This window comes from Chenopodium quinoa, unplaced genomic scaffold (assembly GCF_001683475.1).
Source record: "Chenopodium quinoa cultivar QQ74 unplaced genomic scaffold, ASM168347v1, whole genome shotgun sequence".
NCBI classification, from domain to species: Eukaryota; Viridiplantae; Streptophyta; class Magnoliopsida; order Caryophyllales; family Amaranthaceae; genus Chenopodium; species Chenopodium quinoa.
The window spans coordinates 2,440,390-2,460,716 of record NW_018743920.1 but is presented as its reverse complement, the minus strand read 5'-3'; the positions used below and the strand labels follow the sequence as shown (position 1 = coordinate 2,460,716).

The window sequence follows — 20,327 nt, the reverse complement described above, 5'->3', positions numbered from 1 at the left end:
CCACTGACATTGTTATAATATTTGTATCCCTCTTTCTTTCTTAGGTCGCCAACATGCTTTGAGTTAGGATGGCCAATGAAGGAGGATTCAGCATTTTTGAGAAAACCTAATAAACGGAAAAGGGTTAGTATGATATTTATATATTTGCAATATGTATAATTACTTGTATCTGAATGAAGTGTTATTAGCTGTATATAATTCTATATGATATTGGATTTAAGTGCTTAAGTTCAATGTAATCCTGTCCCGGTATGATTTTGACCAAATATTCATTTACCCGTGCTTCATAGCTTGCTGAAGCCTGGAGGAGAAGTCCAGTCCTTTTATTGTTAATTTTTGTTTTGATTAAAAATTTATTGTTTTGACGAAGAGAGAATTACTGCAAGATGACAGTTCTTTCTCAGGAAAATATTGAGAAAGTTGTTACAAATTTGCCCAGTTCTGTTGTAATTCCCCCAATAAATAAGTTTCTAATCTCCAGTTGCTTTATTCCATATAGGATGTCAATAACTTCCTCAATCCCACATTGAATCATGTGCAAAAACTGCTTGTAAATTCCAAGCATTCTGTTCCAGCCAAAATTTGTTCTTCTTCTTCTTCTTTAAAGTCCTTGTGAAAGATCTCACCATAAGATTATATTTTGCCTTCCGGATAAAGTTTAGTATCATAAAGGATGGATGAATTAGGGGTCTTTTTGGTCAAGGGAAAAAGGATATTACAATATAATACTCCGGTCGAACTCGAACCTCTTGTGGCATATCTCCTAAAACGTCCTTATTCTAGCCTTTCAATATTTATTTGGATATTTTCTTCTGCATGAACGTTAGCTTTTGTGGTATAGTCTTACATAAGTGAGATTATGGGGTGAAAGAAGCATTGGCAGTGAGATCGGATGATTACTTTACCTGGCAAGCTATGTTACTCGGACTTGGTACAGGCATCGGATATGGTTACGTATCCGAGTTTTGGGCTCGGCAAATTTGAAATTTCAAGATATAGAGACCTGTCCTTATTTTTGACAAGGGTACGGGGGCACATAACAAAGAAAAAAAAGTTGATAAAAAATGAAGTTCTTTCCCAAAAAAAAAAAAAAAAACAAATGAAAATGAAAAATGAAGTGGGAAAGTCAAAGAAAAATAAGAAAATCTGTCTTTTAAAGTTTTCCAGGGATATTGTATTATTGTAGACAATAAAAAAAGATAAGAGTAATAAAGTACAGTTCTAAAAGACAAACAATTGAACTAGAAAAGCAAAAAATAGTGGTACTGTGGTAGTGTATTACAGCTGTAGTATAAAAAGTCTATTACGTGCCACAACCCCCAATTTACACACATCGAGTGTTTTTGCTTTCCTCTTAAGCTGCCGACTGCCGTGTCCAACTGACCTTCCCTGAATCTGCTACAGATTCCATACCCAGATCATTATTGGGTTGACTCGGGTACGAGGCCTAAACGGCCATGTTGAAGTAACACACTAACACAGCTTACAATTGTTGTTTCTCCTTCTTAGTCTGTAATAGTGAATTCCTTGTGATGAGACCGATGATAAGAAGCTCTTAAATGCTCTTATCATGTGACCTTGTTTGGCGCCATAGAGCTCCCCCCCTCCCCCACTCCCTCTTCTGAATTAAGATATCCATCATACCGGATTCCCTTGAGGCAGCATTCCAATGTCACGGTAACATTGCTATGCACTCCCTCCTGTATTAAGGGCTAAATTAGCGAAAGGCATGGGGCATAATTATTACGGGGAGCCCGCATGGCCTAATGATCTTTTCCCTCTTTCAAGTCTATGCTTGTTGAACTTTATATTTTGCTGCCCCAATGTATAGCTTATATCAATATTACATGGTACAATGTAAATTTTGTTTTGGAGTGATTAAAGCCTGTGTATATCATACACCCTTACTTTTCCGGCATGATAGGGGTAAACATTCAATTTTTGAAATTGCTACCCAAAGACGAATTTCGAAGAAGTTGCAGCTAAGGCCTTTTTGACACATTAGTGTAAGTTGTTTAGGTTAAAATTGCTTTAACTAATACCCTATTACAGTATTACCCATCTGTTGTGGCATATTTGTTAGAAGCAGTGGGATTATGTTGATTTTGCTTAACTGTGATTGGCTCTTATATCTGTACGTATTGCTTGCTGGAGTTCTGTCACTTCTCATGAATTATCTCCATTTTTGTTTATGTTCTGATTATGTGTTGTTAATGCGTGTATCTTGCTGTTTGTTATTTTGCAGACTGCAAAAAGCAGTTTTGTTGAACATCGGACGTTTTTCCACTTGTATCGTAGTTTTCATCGGATGTGGATCTTTTTGGCTATAATGTTCCAGGTTTGGATTCTTGTTTCCACATTTGGCGTAGGTATTCTACTATTACAGGTTGCTCACGGTGTGAGAAAATATGTATTGCTACCCTTTCAGGTTTTAACGATTATAGCATTTAATGATAAGCTGAATCTGAATACATTTAAGATCCTACTGAGTGTTGGGCCAACATATGCTGTCATGAATTTTGTGGAGAGTTAGTATTTTATCAGCTTACTCTTATTTCAATTCAAGTTCTTTTTTGTTAAAATTCTGCTGCTTTTCTTTTCTCTTTATTCAAGTAAAAAAATTGTAAAAATTTGTGACTATAGGTTGCTTGGATGTTCTGCTTATGTTTGGTGCTTACACAACTGCAAGAGGCATGGCAATTTCAAGGCTTATTATTAGGTTCTTTTGGTGGAGTTTAAGTACTGCTGCTGTTATCTATTTCTATCTGTGAGTGTGGATCTCTCAATTATGGCAGCTAAATTTTATCCTTAAAATGTTTGCATTCTGATTCTGCCTATTTGTGAATTGAAAATAGGAGGGTTCTTCAGGATTGGAATAAGCAGCAAACTAATTCATCATCTTTCCGCATTTATATTCTTATGCTTGGTGCTTATGCTGGAGTGCGCTTTGTTTTTGGTGTATTATTGAAGATTCCTGCCTGTCATACATTGTCTAAAAAGTCCGATCAGTCATTCTTTCAATTTTTTAAATGGATTTATCAGGTAAGTCTTGGTTTGTCATGTATGAGCTGGCTTTTCCTGTTCATTCACTTATAAATGCTCTTTGTTACCAGGAGAGATACTATGTTGGACGTGGTCTGTATGAAAAGCCGATAGATTATGCCAGGTTTGCTTACCATGCTATGATGCTATCTGCTTTTATTTATTGTATAAACCGCAAAATCAGATAACCTACAATAGATCTCCTCTGAATGGGCTTTGAAGCAAACTTCTTTGCGCTGTGAAATGAGTCATAAGAGTATTCCTAGGCGCCTTTTTTATATGTTATATATTTTAATTTTAATTTCCTTCAACTTTTCTTAAATACTTTTGTGATTTGCATGCTTTCTTGTGCCCTTTCTACCCCACTCTTCATATTTTCTCTCAGATACATGGCATGATCAACACTATTTTATGTTACTCAAATTATATACATTGGGGTTTCATGCCCTCAAACTCGTCTAATTTGGAAAGCAGGTCTTTGGGGTTGTTCCTTTAAGAAGAAATCAAGTTTTCGTCTTCCTCTGATCTCCGGTCTCTGATTTTGCTAAATTATACCAACTTGCTATGTTGAATCTTGAATATTGAGCATCGTTTATGCTCTTTCTATGTTGACATTTCCTTGCATGTTGTGATCAAGAATATGAGTATTGTTTACATATATCAGACACATTGTTTAAATTTGTGTCGCATAAAGGGTTGCTTGTGGACTGAGCTATGCTTTATGCCGGCCGCATGGGCTGTATATGCGTTTTATTCTTTATCGACCATGTATAAGCTTGTATCTGCCTCTTAGAGTTCTACTGGCTGTATGGGCTCACTTCAGCCCTTTACAACTCTAGAATTATTGGTCTTTCAACTAAAAACTGATAAAAATTTATTCTATTTTCCTATTCTGCAATCCTCAACTCTAGTAGAAGTAAGCAGTCTCAACATTTTGTTTGATCATGTAAGTTACTTTAGAATCAGTGTCGTCTTCTGGCGGGCTACAGTGCCTCTCTTTTGCTTATTCTCTTTGCAAGTCCATAAGGTGTTTCTGTTGTATCCACAATGTGATTGAAGCTCTCTTTGCTTTTGGTCCTTTTGAAGTTTGGCTCTCTCCTGACTAATTTACGTTGTTATTTTGAAGTCATTTTTTTTCTGAAAGAGGTTTTACTTGGATGACTGATATGCCCTTTATTTCAAATTTATTCAGATATGTTGTCTATTGGTTGGTGATCTTTGCAAGCAAATTTACGTTTGCTTACTTTCTCCAGGCAAGTTTCTTTGTCTTTTTCTTTTTCTACTGTAGTAAAAACTATATCCTGATCTTGGAACTAGATTGTGCATCCTGGTCAGGATTTACCTAAAGCTTTAAATAAATGAACATTTGGTTCTAAGATTACTAACAGAAAGTTCATATAGGACTAAAATTTTGAAAATACAATTCTTATAATACTTGAGCAGTAGAATAACATTAAAAAAATTATGAACCTGGCAAATATTAGTATGTTTTCTTCGAACTCAATTTATATTTCAGACGAGGACATCAACTGTACTTATTTGTTCTCTAACATTTCAAGTTGTCGCTTTTTTTTTTTTTTTGACATCCAATTTTCACATAATTACCATTAATCTTTGTCACATTATTACCATTAGTCTATAATAACTTCTCACTTTATTTGTCTAACAAATTTCCTAATATATAAATGTGGGCAATTTTGCAGATTAAGCCCTTAGTGGAGCCTACAAGAATTATTGTGCAGATTCGATTCGATGAATACTCATGGCATGATTTTGTCTCAAAGCGTAAGAACATCCTTTGCCTGCAACTCTCCTCACCCCCCCCCCCCCCCTCTTCTCAAATGAAGTCTATTTTTGTTGATGCATTTCTTGTGCTGTATTTTCCAGATAATTATAATGCGCTTACTGTAGCAAGTCTATGGGCTCCTGTCATTGCTGTAAGCTCCTTTATACATTCCATGTTCTTTTGTCTTTCCTTTTTGCTCTCTTTTATAGTTATTGCAACATTACGAGGGAGATAATTAATAATCTCATTTGAGAAGACCTATAGAGAAAATAAATTAGCTTAATAGTGTAATGTGCATTTGGTTTGGAACTTTCCAATAGCTGAAGTGTTATAATTTTTTTGGACAGAGGACACAAAGTACTTTGAAACTACTTTGGATTGAGATTACCGGAGTTTTTTTTAGAATATAATACAATTATAAAGCACCTCTAAGTGTGGGGTTATTCATTTATTTTCATTACCAACCTTTTATTAAAAAGACCACCCCTGCATATCATTCTGCCTATGCAAAGCCACCATAACGCTTTCCATTCTTATAAATTGGTAGTTTGTAGTTTTACGGCCCATAATCCCAGTTCAATTTTAGTACCACCAGCAGGACTTCAGCACCATTCTCTCCGTCCCAGTCTCCCTCTCCCCTTTCCCTTATCCGAAATGACACCTTGACCCATAGGGTGAAGGGATTGTTTTCCGGTGCAGGATTGGAGAAAAACCAAAAATTGGGTGGGGATGTGGCCACTGCTACGTAATTCGCAAAATGCTTCACTAATTACTCAGTTTTTTTATCGCATGGGAGGCTGTGTTCAGTATGTGTTTTAGGGGGCATAATTTTTAATATAGTTGACTTTATTATTCGAATCTAAGGATAAATGACTATTGATATTAGGGTTAATATGTTTCCAATCAATTATAAGATTTCCTATTTTTTCAAATAATGCAAATTTCTAGTTTAGGTACTCTTTATTCTTTCTTTAGTTATACATGTAAAAACTAATTGAAAAAAGTGGAAAGCTACAATACAAATCAGAGGAAAGTTGCGTCAAACTTGTTAAAGATAAAATCAATCTTTTCCTCACATGTATATGACACAAGTTTCTACTGCATAGTATTTAGATCTCAAATAGGATAGAAAAATTATATAAGGAAAGAGAGTAAATGAGTAGATAGTTAAGTCAAAGAAAGTACAAGCTGATGTTCAGTCGTATGGATCCCCCCCCCCCCCCTCTCTCTCTCTCTCTCTCTCTCTCTCTCTCTCTAACATAACCCAATTCCTCTATTCCCACCTTTGAATTTAAAAAGCAAGATCTAAACACTGCATAACTAGAATAAGGTCATGGCAACATGTTCGAGATTACGGGTTTGGTTGCAATCACAGGAACAGTTTTGTTATTATAGAAACCAAAATGATGTGTTGATCGCGGATCTTGTTGTGGTTGTTGCGATGCAAATTTGTTTCCATAGTCTTAGGATTTTATAATAGTTGTAAGCTATTAGAATAGTTATATTAGACTATGAGAGGCTTAAAGCTATTACTGGGTAGACAATGGCTATTTTTCACTGTATCCATGAATAAAAAGTAACTGTTGAATGAAACATGGGATGTAATGTTCTGGGGTTAGAACGTTTGATTCAAATTAGATTGTAGTTTTCCAGAAAAACAAACCACAAGAGATTGGCTCGTTCAAATGAATGTCCTTTACATGCAAAACTGAAATGATGCGATCGTTATTTGCACTGTGGTGACAATATACGGAAATCATGGCCAAGCCAAACTCCAGAGAAGAATGCAGGAGAGAGATCCACCTTATGAACAAAATTGCCTTTTTTTTTGTCTTTTTTTAACTGCTTTGTGGTTAGTTATGTTTAGTAAGGTAACAATTAGTTTTGACTATTGAGTAAGGTATAACAGTGTTGAATCATATTTTGTTATTGAAAACTAATACTCCCTCTGATTATTTTTTAATGTTACGCTTTGACTGGCACATAGTTTTAGGTAATTTGACTGACTTTAATATTATAAGAAGTAAGTGGGTAGTTGGGGTATTCAAAAATCATAAACAAAAGATAGTGAGGTAAATAGTTTATTGGAAAGTAAGTGATGTGAGAGGAGAGAAATAGTAATGAAAAATCCTATCACGAAAACTGCATTGTTGTCCATGACAATGCATCATTTCTGTTATCGTGATTGTTACTATTATCACAACCAAAGCCGCATTTTTACTCCATGAGAAGAAATATATATGATGCATTAATGATAAAATAACTCTCACACCCCCAGCTGCAACTTTGAACTAGTCAAGTATAAAGCAACTACAGCCCTTCTCTTCGGAGAAGCATTGCAAATTATATAAGCTCCTGAATCAGAACTATTGCACAATTAACTCGTGGATGGAAGTAGTGGCATGGGTTGCATGCTCTGTCGGAGGGGAGGATTGGTAATCTTTTTATGACGGATAATCTTTGAAGTCCAACATAGAGTATTACAAAGTTTGTATGATACTATGATTTTCTATTAATGTGTGTTTGTCCAACTTTTATAATTTTGCTATTTTTTATGAGTATTGACCGAAGTCTTTTAGTGTACTGTGTTCTGCAACTTGTAATCTTTTTATGCTGACCTCCACTTGACCACTACTGCAGATATATCTTATGGATATTCACATATGGTACACGCTTTTATCGGCTCTTGTAGGTGGTGTGATGGGTGCACGAGCTCGACTTGGCGAGGTTTTCTTTTATTTGATTATTCTTGTTTTTCTTACACAAATTGGTTTCTGGAGAATAAAGACTACTGCATCCTCAACAATGCCCATTTTTTTAATCTACAAGCCTCTTTTATTATAAAACAATATTAAATTTCATTTTCTGAAGGCCTCAATGCCCTTTGTCTATTTGTGCTCCACTTATTGATCCAATTTACAGGTTCCTTGCTAAATCATGTTGTTTTATTGCAGATACGTTCAATCGATATGGTGCATAAACGTTTTGAGAGCTTCCCTGAAGCCTTTGTGAAGAATATGGCATCTTCCAGAACAAGAAGGTGTGAGCTGGTGCCTACCTGATATTGTTGTTTTGTATATGCTTTCTTTGCTATATGTTAACTTCTAGCTAATTTAGATTTCCCCTTACTATTTAGTTGATATGCTTGTGTGTGCATGCTTTGGTGTTGTGTCTTTGTGTTTTTCTTGCACGGACGCCATTTTAGATTAGGAAAATCAATTTTATTTGCAAGACATGCTATTTGACCCATTATATGAATTATGAAAGACAGTAAAACCCAGAGCATAAAAAGTTGTTCAAAGTTTACTTATATTGAAGAGTTCGTATTAAAATTATATATCTAGGCCTGTTGATTCTTTACTAGCTCCCCATGAAGTGGGCTACAAAAACTGCTGTACTTTAAGGCCCTTTATACTTCAATTTTTTTCGACTTGTATCAGATTTTTTTTTTTCTCTGATTATTTCAGACAAAATAAGATTTTATTTAACGATTACTCTTTTTTTTATCCAGACAAAATAAGCTAATTTTCAACTCCATAAGTTTGTTTTCCTTTTTATTTCATGACTAATTAAGCTCAAACTAGTTCAGATAAGAAATAAATTCACGAGAGAGAAGCTCTTCCCTCTAGAATTTTTTGCCCTTTTCTTGAAATTCCACTGCCCCTCTGTCTTTATTTTCTTTTTGCCTTTTTTTTTTTTTTGTGAAATTCTACCTCAACTCCTTATCCACCACGCCTCCTCTCCTCCCTTCCTTTGGTTTCTTCTCCTTTCTCTTGGAAGGGTTTAGATCTAAAGAAATGTGATTTTTTTCTCCTTTTCCACCGCTGCAGCCATCGCCGTTGCCGATGGAGATTCCAAGTTAAGCAAGATCTTTTTTGGGTTTCCTCTCCTTTCTCTTGGAAGGGTTTAGATCTAAAGAAATGTGATTTTTTCTCCTTTTCCACCGCTGCAGCCTTCGCCGTTGCCAATGGAGATTCCAAGTTAAGCAAGATCTTTTTTGCTCCTTGGCCATTCTGGCAGCACCTGTGGGTTGGTGTCGTTGGATGCTTCATGTGGGCTGCTCATTGATGATTGCTGCCCTCGAATCAAGCAATTGTAAGATTCAGTCAATGTGGATGAGACTAGTATGTATAGGTTGAATTGGCCAAAATCTTGGCATTTTGAACAGGCCGAATTGCGATGTACTAGCCGCACTATTATTCCGTGTTTTGCGGTACTAATATGCATGCGATGACACAATTTCTACATAGGCCAGACAACACGCAAGCATAAAACAAGACAAAGCTGGGTAGAAGGCTTTTGGACTTTACTAATCACTTCCCTCTAAAGAGCTTTATTTGCCAGTGAACGCTGGTTTGATAGTAACATAATAACAAATTGATTGACGGTCGGGTATCATAAATAGTTGTCTACGAATTATGAAGCTAGAAAAGTAAAGAAATTAGTTAAAGAAACTAAGCAAAGAAAAGTGGGATAGTAAAAGTGGATAAAAAGGAGAGAATATATATAGGGAGCTAGAGAACAAGGCAGTGCAAACCTAATAAGGGAGGATATAAATTGAATTTTTTTTGAAGTTTTATAAAAGGGGGTTAGGATATAAATTCAATTTTTTTTTTAAAATTTTTTTTTATGAAAGAGGGGGCTAAGAGATATAAAGGGAAGGGAAAAATCAGGTTTGACTAAAGTCCACTCTAACCATACAAAGTGGCAAAAAAAAAAAAAAAAAAAAAAAAACAGTGATCTGTAGCTGCTAACTGGTGTTCCTATTAGAAACAGTTCAACTACTTTTAATCATTAATTAATGGATGTTGGTTGTCTAAACGGACAAAAAACAAAAGTTGTTCATCAAGGAATTTTAGGTCATTAATTTACCAACCTTTTAAAGTTTTTCTGTTAATATAGTACTCTCATTATATAGTAGTTTATTTTATTGGACTTAAGTGGACTTATTGAATATAATGGGCTTACGATTACTGTGGTATTATGTTCATCTAACAAATATTAATGGTACCTTGCAGATTGATGGCTTTTGCTCGACAAAATTCTGAGGTACGCCCATATCTATTTTATTTAATTGGGAATCATCAAATCATGTAATAATAGTATTCTGAGGTGCGTTCATATCTGTTTCGGAAAAATTACGAATTGTAAATCTGTCATTTTAAAATTCACTGTGTTGTATGATATGTTTAAAAAAATATAATGGTGAAATTAAAATTTTCATCGGTTCTTTTTTTAGGGAGAATAAAGAGGTTCGACATTTGAAGTTCACTGAACTTAGGGCCATACTAATTACAACTGTGAGACCCTAGAGATAGAGTTCTGACAAGACTTTTCCTATTTTTATAAAATCAAAGGTCGATGAACTAAAAAAATCTGGCTAAAATCTCAATTGTAACTAGTGATTTGTACTTGCGAACCTTGCATATGAAGAATTCCAGCCGTGATTAAGTCTAACTGGCTTTCATGTCATTGAAATATGGATGGAGGAGTTGGCGATAGATAGCTGGAGCTACCATGGGTGAGTGGCTGCCACGCAGAATCAGAGGACTGTAATTTATTCAAGACTGACTGATTTTGCCTACACAACAAATAACAGAAAATAAAGAGAGGTGTTGAAACTTTGATTAAAATGCAATAGGGTTTATAGAACCTAGCAGCTTTAGGCTGCAAATCTCCAATAGTGACTTTATGTCACAACTCTCACAAGTCTTAAAAGTTTTATTCACAACCCCTTCTCTCTCTTTATGTACAATGGATCATTCCCTAGGACAATTCTAGTTGCTGTCTTGTGGCTCGTGAGTGGGTGGCTGGTTGTTGTCTTTCAGCTTCTGTGATGTTTACTATCATTCTTGCTCCTCTGGTTTTGTCTTCTTTTTTTAGCATACTGCAAGCGTACAGGTGACCTTCCTTGGGTCATTACAAGGACAACAAGTTATGGTTTCTGCGCGGGTGAATGGTGGCACAGAGCATGTGCTGATTCTGGTAGAGGATAGAGAGTGAGTTTGGAAAAGAAGAAAGAGTGAATATAGGGGAGTTGTGGGAAATAGACTTTTGAGGAGAGAGAAATCTTCTGTAGCTGCAGTAAATGTAACACAATTCAAGAGGGAGACTGATTAAGACAGGCTGGTGAATTGAACATTGTTTTTAAGAATTGGGCCAACTCCAAAATTGAAATGTTTTGGTCCTCAAACACTTCAATTCTCATAATCACTGAAAAATAATTCTGTTTTTCTTAAAACACCATTAGAGCATTGCTTGGAATATCGGATATCATTAGGTATAAGTTGTTGGATGCCTTATTTTTACTTTGGAATTGACTTATACTAATGCTTCTATGGTTCTGCCACTTCTTATATAATGCTTCCTCTGCACATGGGGGTAATGCGCATGGTATATGAGAGTGGTCATAGTGGGGTTGAGGGCATCTTTTGCATTTGATTAGCTAGACTTTGAGAGAATAAAAAATCTGGGAGTGCGCAAGCCTTCAAGAGAAACTTTAGAATGGGTTATTTTGACTTTCTATCCTTTTGGAACTGCTGAAAATGGATGATGTTGCATTTACTTATGAACATAGGAACTAGAAGGCTGCCGGAATATTACTTGTCCATGAAAGGTTTTCTAATTTGTTTTTATTATTTGCAAATCTCACAGGAGGATAACAAGACATTTGCTGCCGTTTTTGCTCCTTTCTGGAATGAGATCATCAAAAGTTTGCGTGAAGAAGATTTCATCAGCAATAGGTATCAAATTAGTGAATTGCTATGACCCTTGTCTTATAAATTTGTTGCAGTCTTGCAGAATTATATTGGTCTATCTGGCTTTCTTTTGGCATTGTTGAAAATTCTGACATGGGTTTGCCTTCAGGGAAAAAGATTTGCTCTATATGCCCAGTAACTCTGGTAGCCTTCGTCTCGTTCAGTGGCCTCTGTTTCTTCTAAGTAGTAAGGTAAACTTTGGTGCCTCTGTTCCTTTTGTTTAATGTTCAGATTTTGCTTGTCGTTGCTCTTCATTCTATCTTTAATCGTTGCAGATTTTGATGGCTATTGACCTTGCTAGAGACTGTAACGACACACAAGTGGATCTGTGGAATAGAATCAAGAGAGATGATTACATGGCTTATGCTGTTAGGGAATGCTATTATAGTATTGAGAAGATCTTACATTCCATAGTTGTTTGTGATGGGAGACACTGGTATGAATTTATATGACATATATCGTTCACATTTGTCAACCACCTGTCAGTTTATGGCATTATTGAGACAAATATAAAGAACTTTTCGTGTATTTGGAAGAAGAAGAAGAAGGGGAGAAAAAAAAAAAAAAAAAAAAAAAAAAAAAAAAAAAAAAAAAAAACTTAGATATATAACAGGGAAAGACTGAAATGTCTATATTTGCTATTTCTTAAAGATATATAACAGATCTTTCAAACTTAGATAATGTATCAGGTTTCCGGTTCTCTATTCTTACTGTGACATTTTATTGTAGGGTTGAGAGGGTCTACCAAGAAATCAATGGTAGCATAAGGGAAGGTTCTCTTGTTCTAACCTTATTGCTGAAGAAGATCCCCTCTGTGCAATCAAGATTTACCGCGTTGACAGGGCTTTTGGTAAGCTGTTTAAAGTGAATAATGCCACCATCATTTCTTACAGTACTTTATCGTTACATAAATTAAAGTCAATTCATGTAAGGACAGATAAGGAACGAAACTCCCGAACTCGCAAGAGGTGCAGCGAAGGCTCTGTATGATTTTTATGATATGGTGACACACGAACTATTGTCACCTGATCTCAGGTAAAACCGTAAAGTCGTTAAATTTTAATGGTTTTGGTGATTATACAATATTAATAATATTATATGTTTGGTTGGTTTCTCAAATCCTAGTGATCAGATTGAATCATGGAAAATATTAGTTGATGCAAGAAATGAAGGGCGCCTATTTTCCAGGATACAGTGGCCAAAGGATCCAGAAATTGTAAGATTCTTTTGTGTGTGTGTGTGTGATAACATAAATTTCCTCCTTTTAATGCGTTTCTTCTATCGTACAGAAGGAGCTAGTGAAGAGACTGCACTTGCTACTTACAGTGAAAGATACAGCAGCTAATATACCAAAAAACTTAGAAGCTAGGAGGCGTTTAGAATTTTTTACCAATTCACTATTCATGCACATGCCTCCAGCAAGACCTGTGTCGGAAATGATGCCTTTCAGGTAATTTAAATCAATGGCTAGCTTGTGAAGGAATTGAAATTTTTGTTCTTTGCCTTGCTAACATTAATACCCCATTTTTCTGACACCAAAATTGTCAGCGTATTCACCCCATACTACAGTGAGACAGTACTGTATAGCTCTTCAGATTTGCGGGTTGAAAATGAGGATGGAGTATCTATACTATTCTATCTCCAGAAGATTTTTCCTGGTTTTGTTTCTGTCCTTATTATTGTTTCTTTTTCACCTACCCTGTGTGGCTTTACCTTTGAAACAAATATCTTTGTTGTTTTTGTTGTTGTAGATGAGTGGGAAAATTTTTTGGAGCGGATCAATCGAGGAGAGTCTTCTGGTGATGTAGATTTTGAAGAAAGTTCTAGTGATAACTTGGAGCTACGTTTCTGGGTTTCTTATCGTGGACAGACATTGGCTAGAACAGGTCAGCATTGTCTTATTTAAAGGCAGCACCTCCATCACTCTTTTCATCACCCAATCTTTTTTTCAAAGGGGGGATTGGTACTTTCTGCACATGTAATTGTTCAATGAAAGCTTAAATGCAACAAATGCAAGATTTGCCAATTTCTTTGGCAGTGTTAACTTATCTGTTCTAATCGCAGTGCGTGGAATGATGTACTACAGAAGAGCATTAATGCTTCAGAGTTATATGGAAAAAAGAGGATTAATAGGTATTAAGTCTAATACATTTGATTTGAAACTTGATGAGGTACATGTGTCAATTTATCATGTAGTTTTTATGTGTTTAATTGTCAGAGGAGGACACAAGCTCACTAACAAATCAGTCATTTGAGGTATCGAGTGAGGCACGGGCACAGGCAGATCTGAAGTTCACATATGTTGTTTCGTGCCAAATATATGGACAGCAAAGGCAGAGAAAAGCTCCCGAGGCTGCAGACATTAACTTACTACTGCAGAGGTATTGTAGCATTTATACTTGCCATAGCATTGTGCCTTTGTGCATTACTCACTCCGTCCCTTAAAATTTTCCCCATATTGCTTTTAAGGTCATCCCTAAAAGATTGCCCCATATCATAAATGTCCATGGGGGACCATAAATTTTGTCTCGCAAAAATTACTTTAGGTCCCACATATTCACTTTCATTAATTCAACTCAACCCAAACTAAATATAGTAAAATATTGTTTGGGGGCAAACAATTGGGCATGGAGGGAGTAGTATCTTGTTTGTTTGTTTGTTTTTCAATGAACTGTTTTTGGTTTTTTTTTTTTTTTTTTTCCTTGTGAATTTCAAATTAAGCTCTGAAGGCGCTTCTACCTGTCTAGGCACAAGGCAAAGTGGCACATTCACCTTTTTGGTCTAGGCAAGGCAGTCTTGATGGGGGGCACAACTTTATTTCTAGAAAATTTTCATATTTATTAAGTGTACCTCACTTATATGAGGCATGCCTAAGGTGCAAGGAATTCCCTTTTGCCTTTTTAGAATGCTAACTAATTGATGGAAGCATTGACATGCTATGAGACATGCTCATATTTAGAATGCTAACTAATTTTCGTGGTCGTGGGTTATTATGTGAACAAATAATATTAATATTCTTATACATAAAATCCGAACCACTATTTTATTTCATTGTTATAACATCTTGTATCAATTTTTTTTAAGGTAAAATGATACTCCCTCCATTCATTTAAATTTTTCATTTCTTTTTGACATGTTTACCAATTTCAAATGTTAATATCGCTAATTACATGCACCCACCGTCCCTATTTAGTTAATACAGTTTGATGCTATAGAGTTTTAGGCATTTTTACTGACTTCAATTTTATTATGTAAACGTTGGTAGTGGAGGAATTTTTTATTGTAGTTACTGGTGTGTGGGGACCATTACTTTTGTTGGTAGGAATTGGGAGTTGATTTTTTAGTTGATGGGACCAATCCTTTTTAGGAAAGAAATAGTAGTGTGTCAACTAAATAGGGAAAACCTTTTAAGGATAGCATGTCAACTAAATAGGGACGGAGGGGATATATGTAAAATTTCAGAAGTTTGATATTCAAAAGTTACTCATTGTGACGCATCAAACGAATATGTTTTTGCTTGCAAATTAAAACATATACCCAACAGGATAGTTTTGATACTTTCTTGTGATAAATGCATATAAATTATGAACAAAAGCACTAGCATTATGATAAAATCTCAAATATTATTATAAATAAAACACATAGACTATTGGAAAGAATAAAATCATAAAGAGCATAAACATGATTATAAAAGCACTACACATTTAACAAAAATAAAAAGCATATTGTTACATAATGAAAGCACATTGGGTTGTTATTTCACCTAGTTAAATGATTATCTACTTACAACTAGGTCGCAAATTAGTACCTACACCTGTACATCCGGGGGTAGTTTTGATATTTTTCTCATAAAATACTTCCTCGTTCCCATATAATTGACACAAAGTTCAAGAAAAGTTTGAGTGGGGTAGTTTTGTTGAATTGTTATTATAAAGTGAAGTTAGTGGAATTTTATTTATAGAAATATAGCAAGATACAGGCCATTGTGCAAATGGAAAGCAGGAAGGGGGTGGGGGATTTTATTATAGACCCCAAAAGTTGTGGACCATTGTGCAAGATAGAAAAACAAATATTAGTGTGTCTTTGCCATTTTTGGTAATGTATCAATTACTCAAGAATGGACGAAAATGGAAAGTGTGTCAATCATTAATTATGATTTAATAATGAAATTCATCCACAATTATACTTGGTGAAATTATGGTTAATGAAGTAGGTTGTTATAGGGAGCTTTTATTAGAGGATGAATTTGAGAAGATGAATATATATATATATATATATATATATATATATATATATATATATATACTTTTTTGGATTTATGGGTAACCTACCATTTATCTTTGTGACAAAGAAAGGTTCCTGTTTTCAATGAGTAGATGCTAATCATCTCTACCCCAAAAAACACGATTGAATTGGGTATCCATTATTTTGTTTTATGTCTGTTTGTATTGCTGTAAGAAGTCTTCTACCTTTTCAGGAATGAGGCACTTCGAGTTGCTTTTATTCACCTAGAGGAAAGTACTGGACCTGATGGTACTGCTTTGAAGGAGTATTATTCCAAGCTTGTCAAAGCAGATGTACATGGAAAAGATCAGGTAAAATGCAAACTGTGTTGGATCTAATTTTCATAAATGTCAAGAATAAAGAATGTGTGTAACTGATGACTAAATGTTTGTCTTTTCACTTTTGTTCATCAATTATTCTGTATGCGAGTGATTTACAACCTATATCATGATTTTCTTCTCTCCACCTCTTTCTCTTGCTTCTGCAAATTCATTCAAAGGTCACTAAATGTATTTCATCATGTTTAGGAAATATATTCAATCAAGCTTCCTGGAAACCCAAAACTTGGTGAAGGAAAGCCTGAAAATCAGAATCATGCAATTGTTTTTACGCGTGGAGAAGCAATTCAAACTATTGATATGAATCAGGTAATCCGTTATCTCCTTTTGGTATCGATCTCATTTACCATCTGATGAATAATATCACTGCAGTATTTATAAAAGTTAGAGAACCGATTAATTTAGTGTTTACAGTGAAGGTGCCATTTAAAGTAGTACCAGAGTGCCTGAACTTTGTGGTTGCTTCTTGATTTGGCATACTTTATTTCTCCTATATTAACTTTAAAGTATGTTGAATTCAGGTGCATTTTGTTCCCTTTAGTATAACGTGGATTCTGTTGGGCGCTGGTCAATGAAAACATTTTTTGTATGACATGAGAGGCTGTATAATTCCATGCCTCAAATCATGGATAGGATTCTGATGGAAAAGCATGATTTGAAACTCCTGCCTTTTGTGTTTATGAGCGAGATGTGTCATGAAATTTTTCTTGAGTTTGTCTCATTGTATAGTTTCACTAGCTCTTATCTTCAGTGGGACCTTCTCTTTACACAGAATATAAAAGGAAAGGAAAAATATTTAGGTTGTATACTTATACAATAAAGAATGGAGTAACAAGAAATCAGCTACCTGAAAAGTACCCCCCGCCCTACATACCCTTGAAATCGTCTCCTCCTTTAATCTAAAAGCTTAGTGGTAACTAGCGCTTAAGCCACGTGCAACGCATGGTTTTACCATATTTTATAAAGATTCACAACAATTTATAATTCAACAATATTTTACAAGTTATTCTCCTCTTTTAATAGTATGATGAAGGTCCATAGTCTTTAAATTTTAAGTTGTACCCATATGATATACAATATGAGTATCTTTTTAATAATGGATCTGTTTAATTTTTTGTAAGTATTTGCTAAAAGATGAATTAAATATTTCCTAAGATATATATATATATATATATATATATATATATATATATATATATATAGGAGGGATTCTGTGAGAATAGGTCCATATGTGAGAATTCATACTTATATGAGAACTGATCTAAAATTAGAACATGTGAGTAAAAGTTTAGAACATACGAGTAAAAATTTAGAACATGTGACTTAAATTAAAATTTAGAACATATGAGTAATAATTTAGAACATCTGTGTGAATTAAATTTAGAACATGTGAGTAAAAATTTAGAAAATTTGCTTTATGAAATTTAGAACATCTTATTTAAAATTAGAACATGTGAATAAAAATTTATAACACTTGGTATAAAATTTAGAAAATGTGAGTAGAAATTAAGAACATACGAGTAAAATTTGGAATATATGCTTTCAAATCTAGAACATATAGCTAAAAATCTTAGAACATACGTTTTGAAATTTAGAACATATAAGTTAACTAATTTATGGTTTAGAACATGTGAGTACTAATTTAGAGCATCTGATTTAATCACCTGAGGAAAAGTTTAGAACATCAGATTTAAAATTTAGAACATACAAGTAAAAATTTAGAACATAAAAAGTGTTCTCACATAAGAAGAGTTCTCACATAAAGGAGGGGTTCTCACGAGAGCCTTCCCCTATATATATATATATATATATATATATATATATAGATTCATAATGTTAGTTCCGAACTTAGTTCCTCTAATTATTAATGGGGTGGTATCCCTGTGTAATTCGTTTTGAACTCCTTAATTGTGCCTTTTTTTTTCCCTGTGTAATTCCTTACGTGTTTTTGTTTTTACCAATTCACTTTTTTCTCTTCCTTCATCACAGGATAATTACCTTGAGGAGGCAATGAAAATGAGAAACCTTCTTGCAGAATTTCATGCAAAACATGGTATCCGTCCTCCAACAATTCTTGGTGTAAGGGAGCATGTCTTCACAGGAAGGTTAGACATCTTGTCCCTGCCAGTTTGACAAATTTAATTGTGTAAATGTGTAGCTTTAATTACCTATCCTTTATAAAGCATATGGAAATTTTCTGTGCAGTGTTTCTTCACTTGCTTGGTTTATGTCCAATCAAGAGACCAGCTTTGTGACATTAGGTCAGCGAGTGCTGGCAAAACCTCTCAAGTGAGTTTTTTTATAGCTTATTGATTACCTTTGATAGTTGTTTCCTCCCCCACCCCCACCCCCCCTTCTTTTTGAAGGTACCATCCTTGTAGGTTAAATCACGACTAATAAAAATCGAAACGAAATTTTGCAGTATAAATAAAGAAGTTGGTTTTGAATTCCACACAGATTCAGCTTTGACAAAATTCGGTTTTGAAGTTGATCAAGATTTTTTTCGTTTTTTTTTTTTTTTTTTTTTTGAAAATAAATAAACAATTATTATAGGATTACTTTATGGGTATGTAAATTTCAAAATCCGTTCTACTGTTATGACACACACACAGAGGAATTTGCCTAGAATCTATATTTACCACTTTTATTTTTTCTTTCTAAATATTGCAGAGTGCGTATGCATTATGGACATCCAGATGTGTTTGATCGTATCTTCCACATATCTCGTGGAGGCATTAGTAAGGCTTCACGTGTTATTAACATAAGCGAAGATATTTATGCTGGTATGTATGATTTTTATGCCATTGCTTATTTTCTAGTTATAGTTCATAAATGGAAAATAATTGATAACCCTCCTTTCAATCCAAATAATTTGATTTTTAGATGATTTTCCTAAAATTCAATGGTGTGCCTTTTTAATTTTCCTTCACATGTGTCAAAAGAACTTATTTATATGTAAATACTTCCTCATTAGCTCATACGTCAAAGTCCGATTATTGTTGTAACAAGTGAGTGCATGGCTTTCCTGATAAATAAGACATATATTTTGTTTTTTTTTTAATCAAACCTCCACATAAAATCCTCAAAGATCAAACCTATTTTCGAAGGGACATTTCAAGGTCCCTCCATGTGTAATGCCTTCTTACTCAGCTGACCCCTATATCCAGCTGCCACCAACCAAAATGAAGGGAATTGCTTCTTGCCTTCTATGTTTTCCTGTTTCAGTCGAGTAGTCATGGGAACTTTGGGATCCTGTAACTGTGCACCGATGAATTCTAGAAATGCAAAGCTAGTAATGATTTGAAAAATAAAGAAAACAATTGCTTACTTTTGAGCAAATAAAGTATATCTGTGTAGCTCACCTTCTCTTTATTCTTTTCATCTATGGAAGTATCCATAAATTTGTCACATTGTCCAATCTAAATATCTAATACTGATGAAGTTGTGGAATTTAATTAAGAGGGCAAAAAAATTGTGATCTTAAAAACTGCATTTTCTGTTCAACTGAAACATTAACCAAATTACAGTACTCTAATGATGAAGTTGAAAATGTAACTTATTGTGAACAAAACACTATAAATGTTAGGGTTCTGGAAGCAAATTAAAGATGAAGAGATTGAGAAGTATATTAATAGGGTAGATATAAAAGCAAGACAAGTAGTAAAGGGGACACAATATTTAACGTGTGAAACATTCTCAATAGAGGCTAAAACCCACCATTGCCGAGCAGAAAAATCCACTATATGAAATTGGTGTGTACAACTATATAAGTACCCTAAAGTATTAGTGGTGAGTATTATGAATACTAACTTTCACTATGTATTAGAAATAAACTCACAAAGGAGTAATACAGAAGGGAATAGTGAAATCGTAGTAGAGAATGTGGATAGTATACAAGGAGGCTTGATAGGTAGGGAGGCTTGTGTTATTGTGTATAGGTATAGCTAGAATATTTTAGAACTCCCTTCATTCTTGTAGCCATAATGTTCTAGAATATTCACAATTTCTAGTTACTTCCAAATTTTTAGAATTTTCTAGAACTTTCAAGGAGCTTGCATGATACAAACTAGTAGAAAAATCTAGAGAAATCATAAGCTAGCACTAACCTTGCTTGATTTT

At 34.5% G+C, this 20,327-nt stretch overlaps 1 protein-coding gene across 1 annotated transcript in view; it reads left to right on the top strand.

The window, feature by feature from the left end:
- Window positions 1-20,327, top strand: part of LOC110687883 (callose synthase 10-like) — a 55,496-nt gene that overhangs the window by 24,983 nt on the left and 10,186 nt on the right. Inside the window, exons 12-39 of the mRNA XM_021864525.1 lie at window positions 45-123; window positions 2,246-2,338; window positions 2,429-2,528; window positions 2,644-2,767; window positions 2,856-3,042; window positions 3,114-3,166; window positions 4,235-4,295; window positions 4,746-4,827; window positions 4,930-4,979; window positions 7,469-7,555; window positions 7,783-7,868; window positions 9,847-9,877; window positions 11,483-11,571; window positions 11,696-11,777; window positions 11,862-12,022; window positions 12,316-12,436; window positions 12,524-12,621; window positions 12,712-12,802; window positions 12,876-13,036; window positions 13,135-13,244; window positions 13,338-13,472; window positions 13,651-13,719; window positions 13,805-13,967; window positions 16,064-16,181; window positions 16,398-16,517; window positions 18,198-18,313; window positions 18,414-18,497; window positions 18,879-18,991. Of these exons, the coding sequence (XP_021720217.1) occupies window positions 45-123; window positions 2,246-2,338; window positions 2,429-2,528; window positions 2,644-2,767; window positions 2,856-3,042; window positions 3,114-3,166; window positions 4,235-4,295; window positions 4,746-4,827; window positions 4,930-4,979; window positions 7,469-7,555; window positions 7,783-7,868; window positions 9,847-9,877; window positions 11,483-11,571; window positions 11,696-11,777; window positions 11,862-12,022; window positions 12,316-12,436; window positions 12,524-12,621; window positions 12,712-12,802; window positions 12,876-13,036; window positions 13,135-13,244; window positions 13,338-13,472; window positions 13,651-13,719; window positions 13,805-13,967; window positions 16,064-16,181; window positions 16,398-16,517; window positions 18,198-18,313; window positions 18,414-18,497; window positions 18,879-18,991 (2,864 nt within the window). The remainder of the gene's footprint in view (window positions 1-44; window positions 124-2,245; window positions 2,339-2,428; window positions 2,529-2,643; window positions 2,768-2,855; window positions 3,043-3,113; window positions 3,167-4,234; window positions 4,296-4,745; window positions 4,828-4,929; window positions 4,980-7,468; window positions 7,556-7,782; window positions 7,869-9,846; window positions 9,878-11,482; window positions 11,572-11,695; window positions 11,778-11,861; window positions 12,023-12,315; window positions 12,437-12,523; window positions 12,622-12,711; window positions 12,803-12,875; window positions 13,037-13,134; window positions 13,245-13,337; window positions 13,473-13,650; window positions 13,720-13,804; window positions 13,968-16,063; window positions 16,182-16,397; window positions 16,518-18,197; window positions 18,314-18,413; window positions 18,498-18,878; window positions 18,992-20,327) is intronic.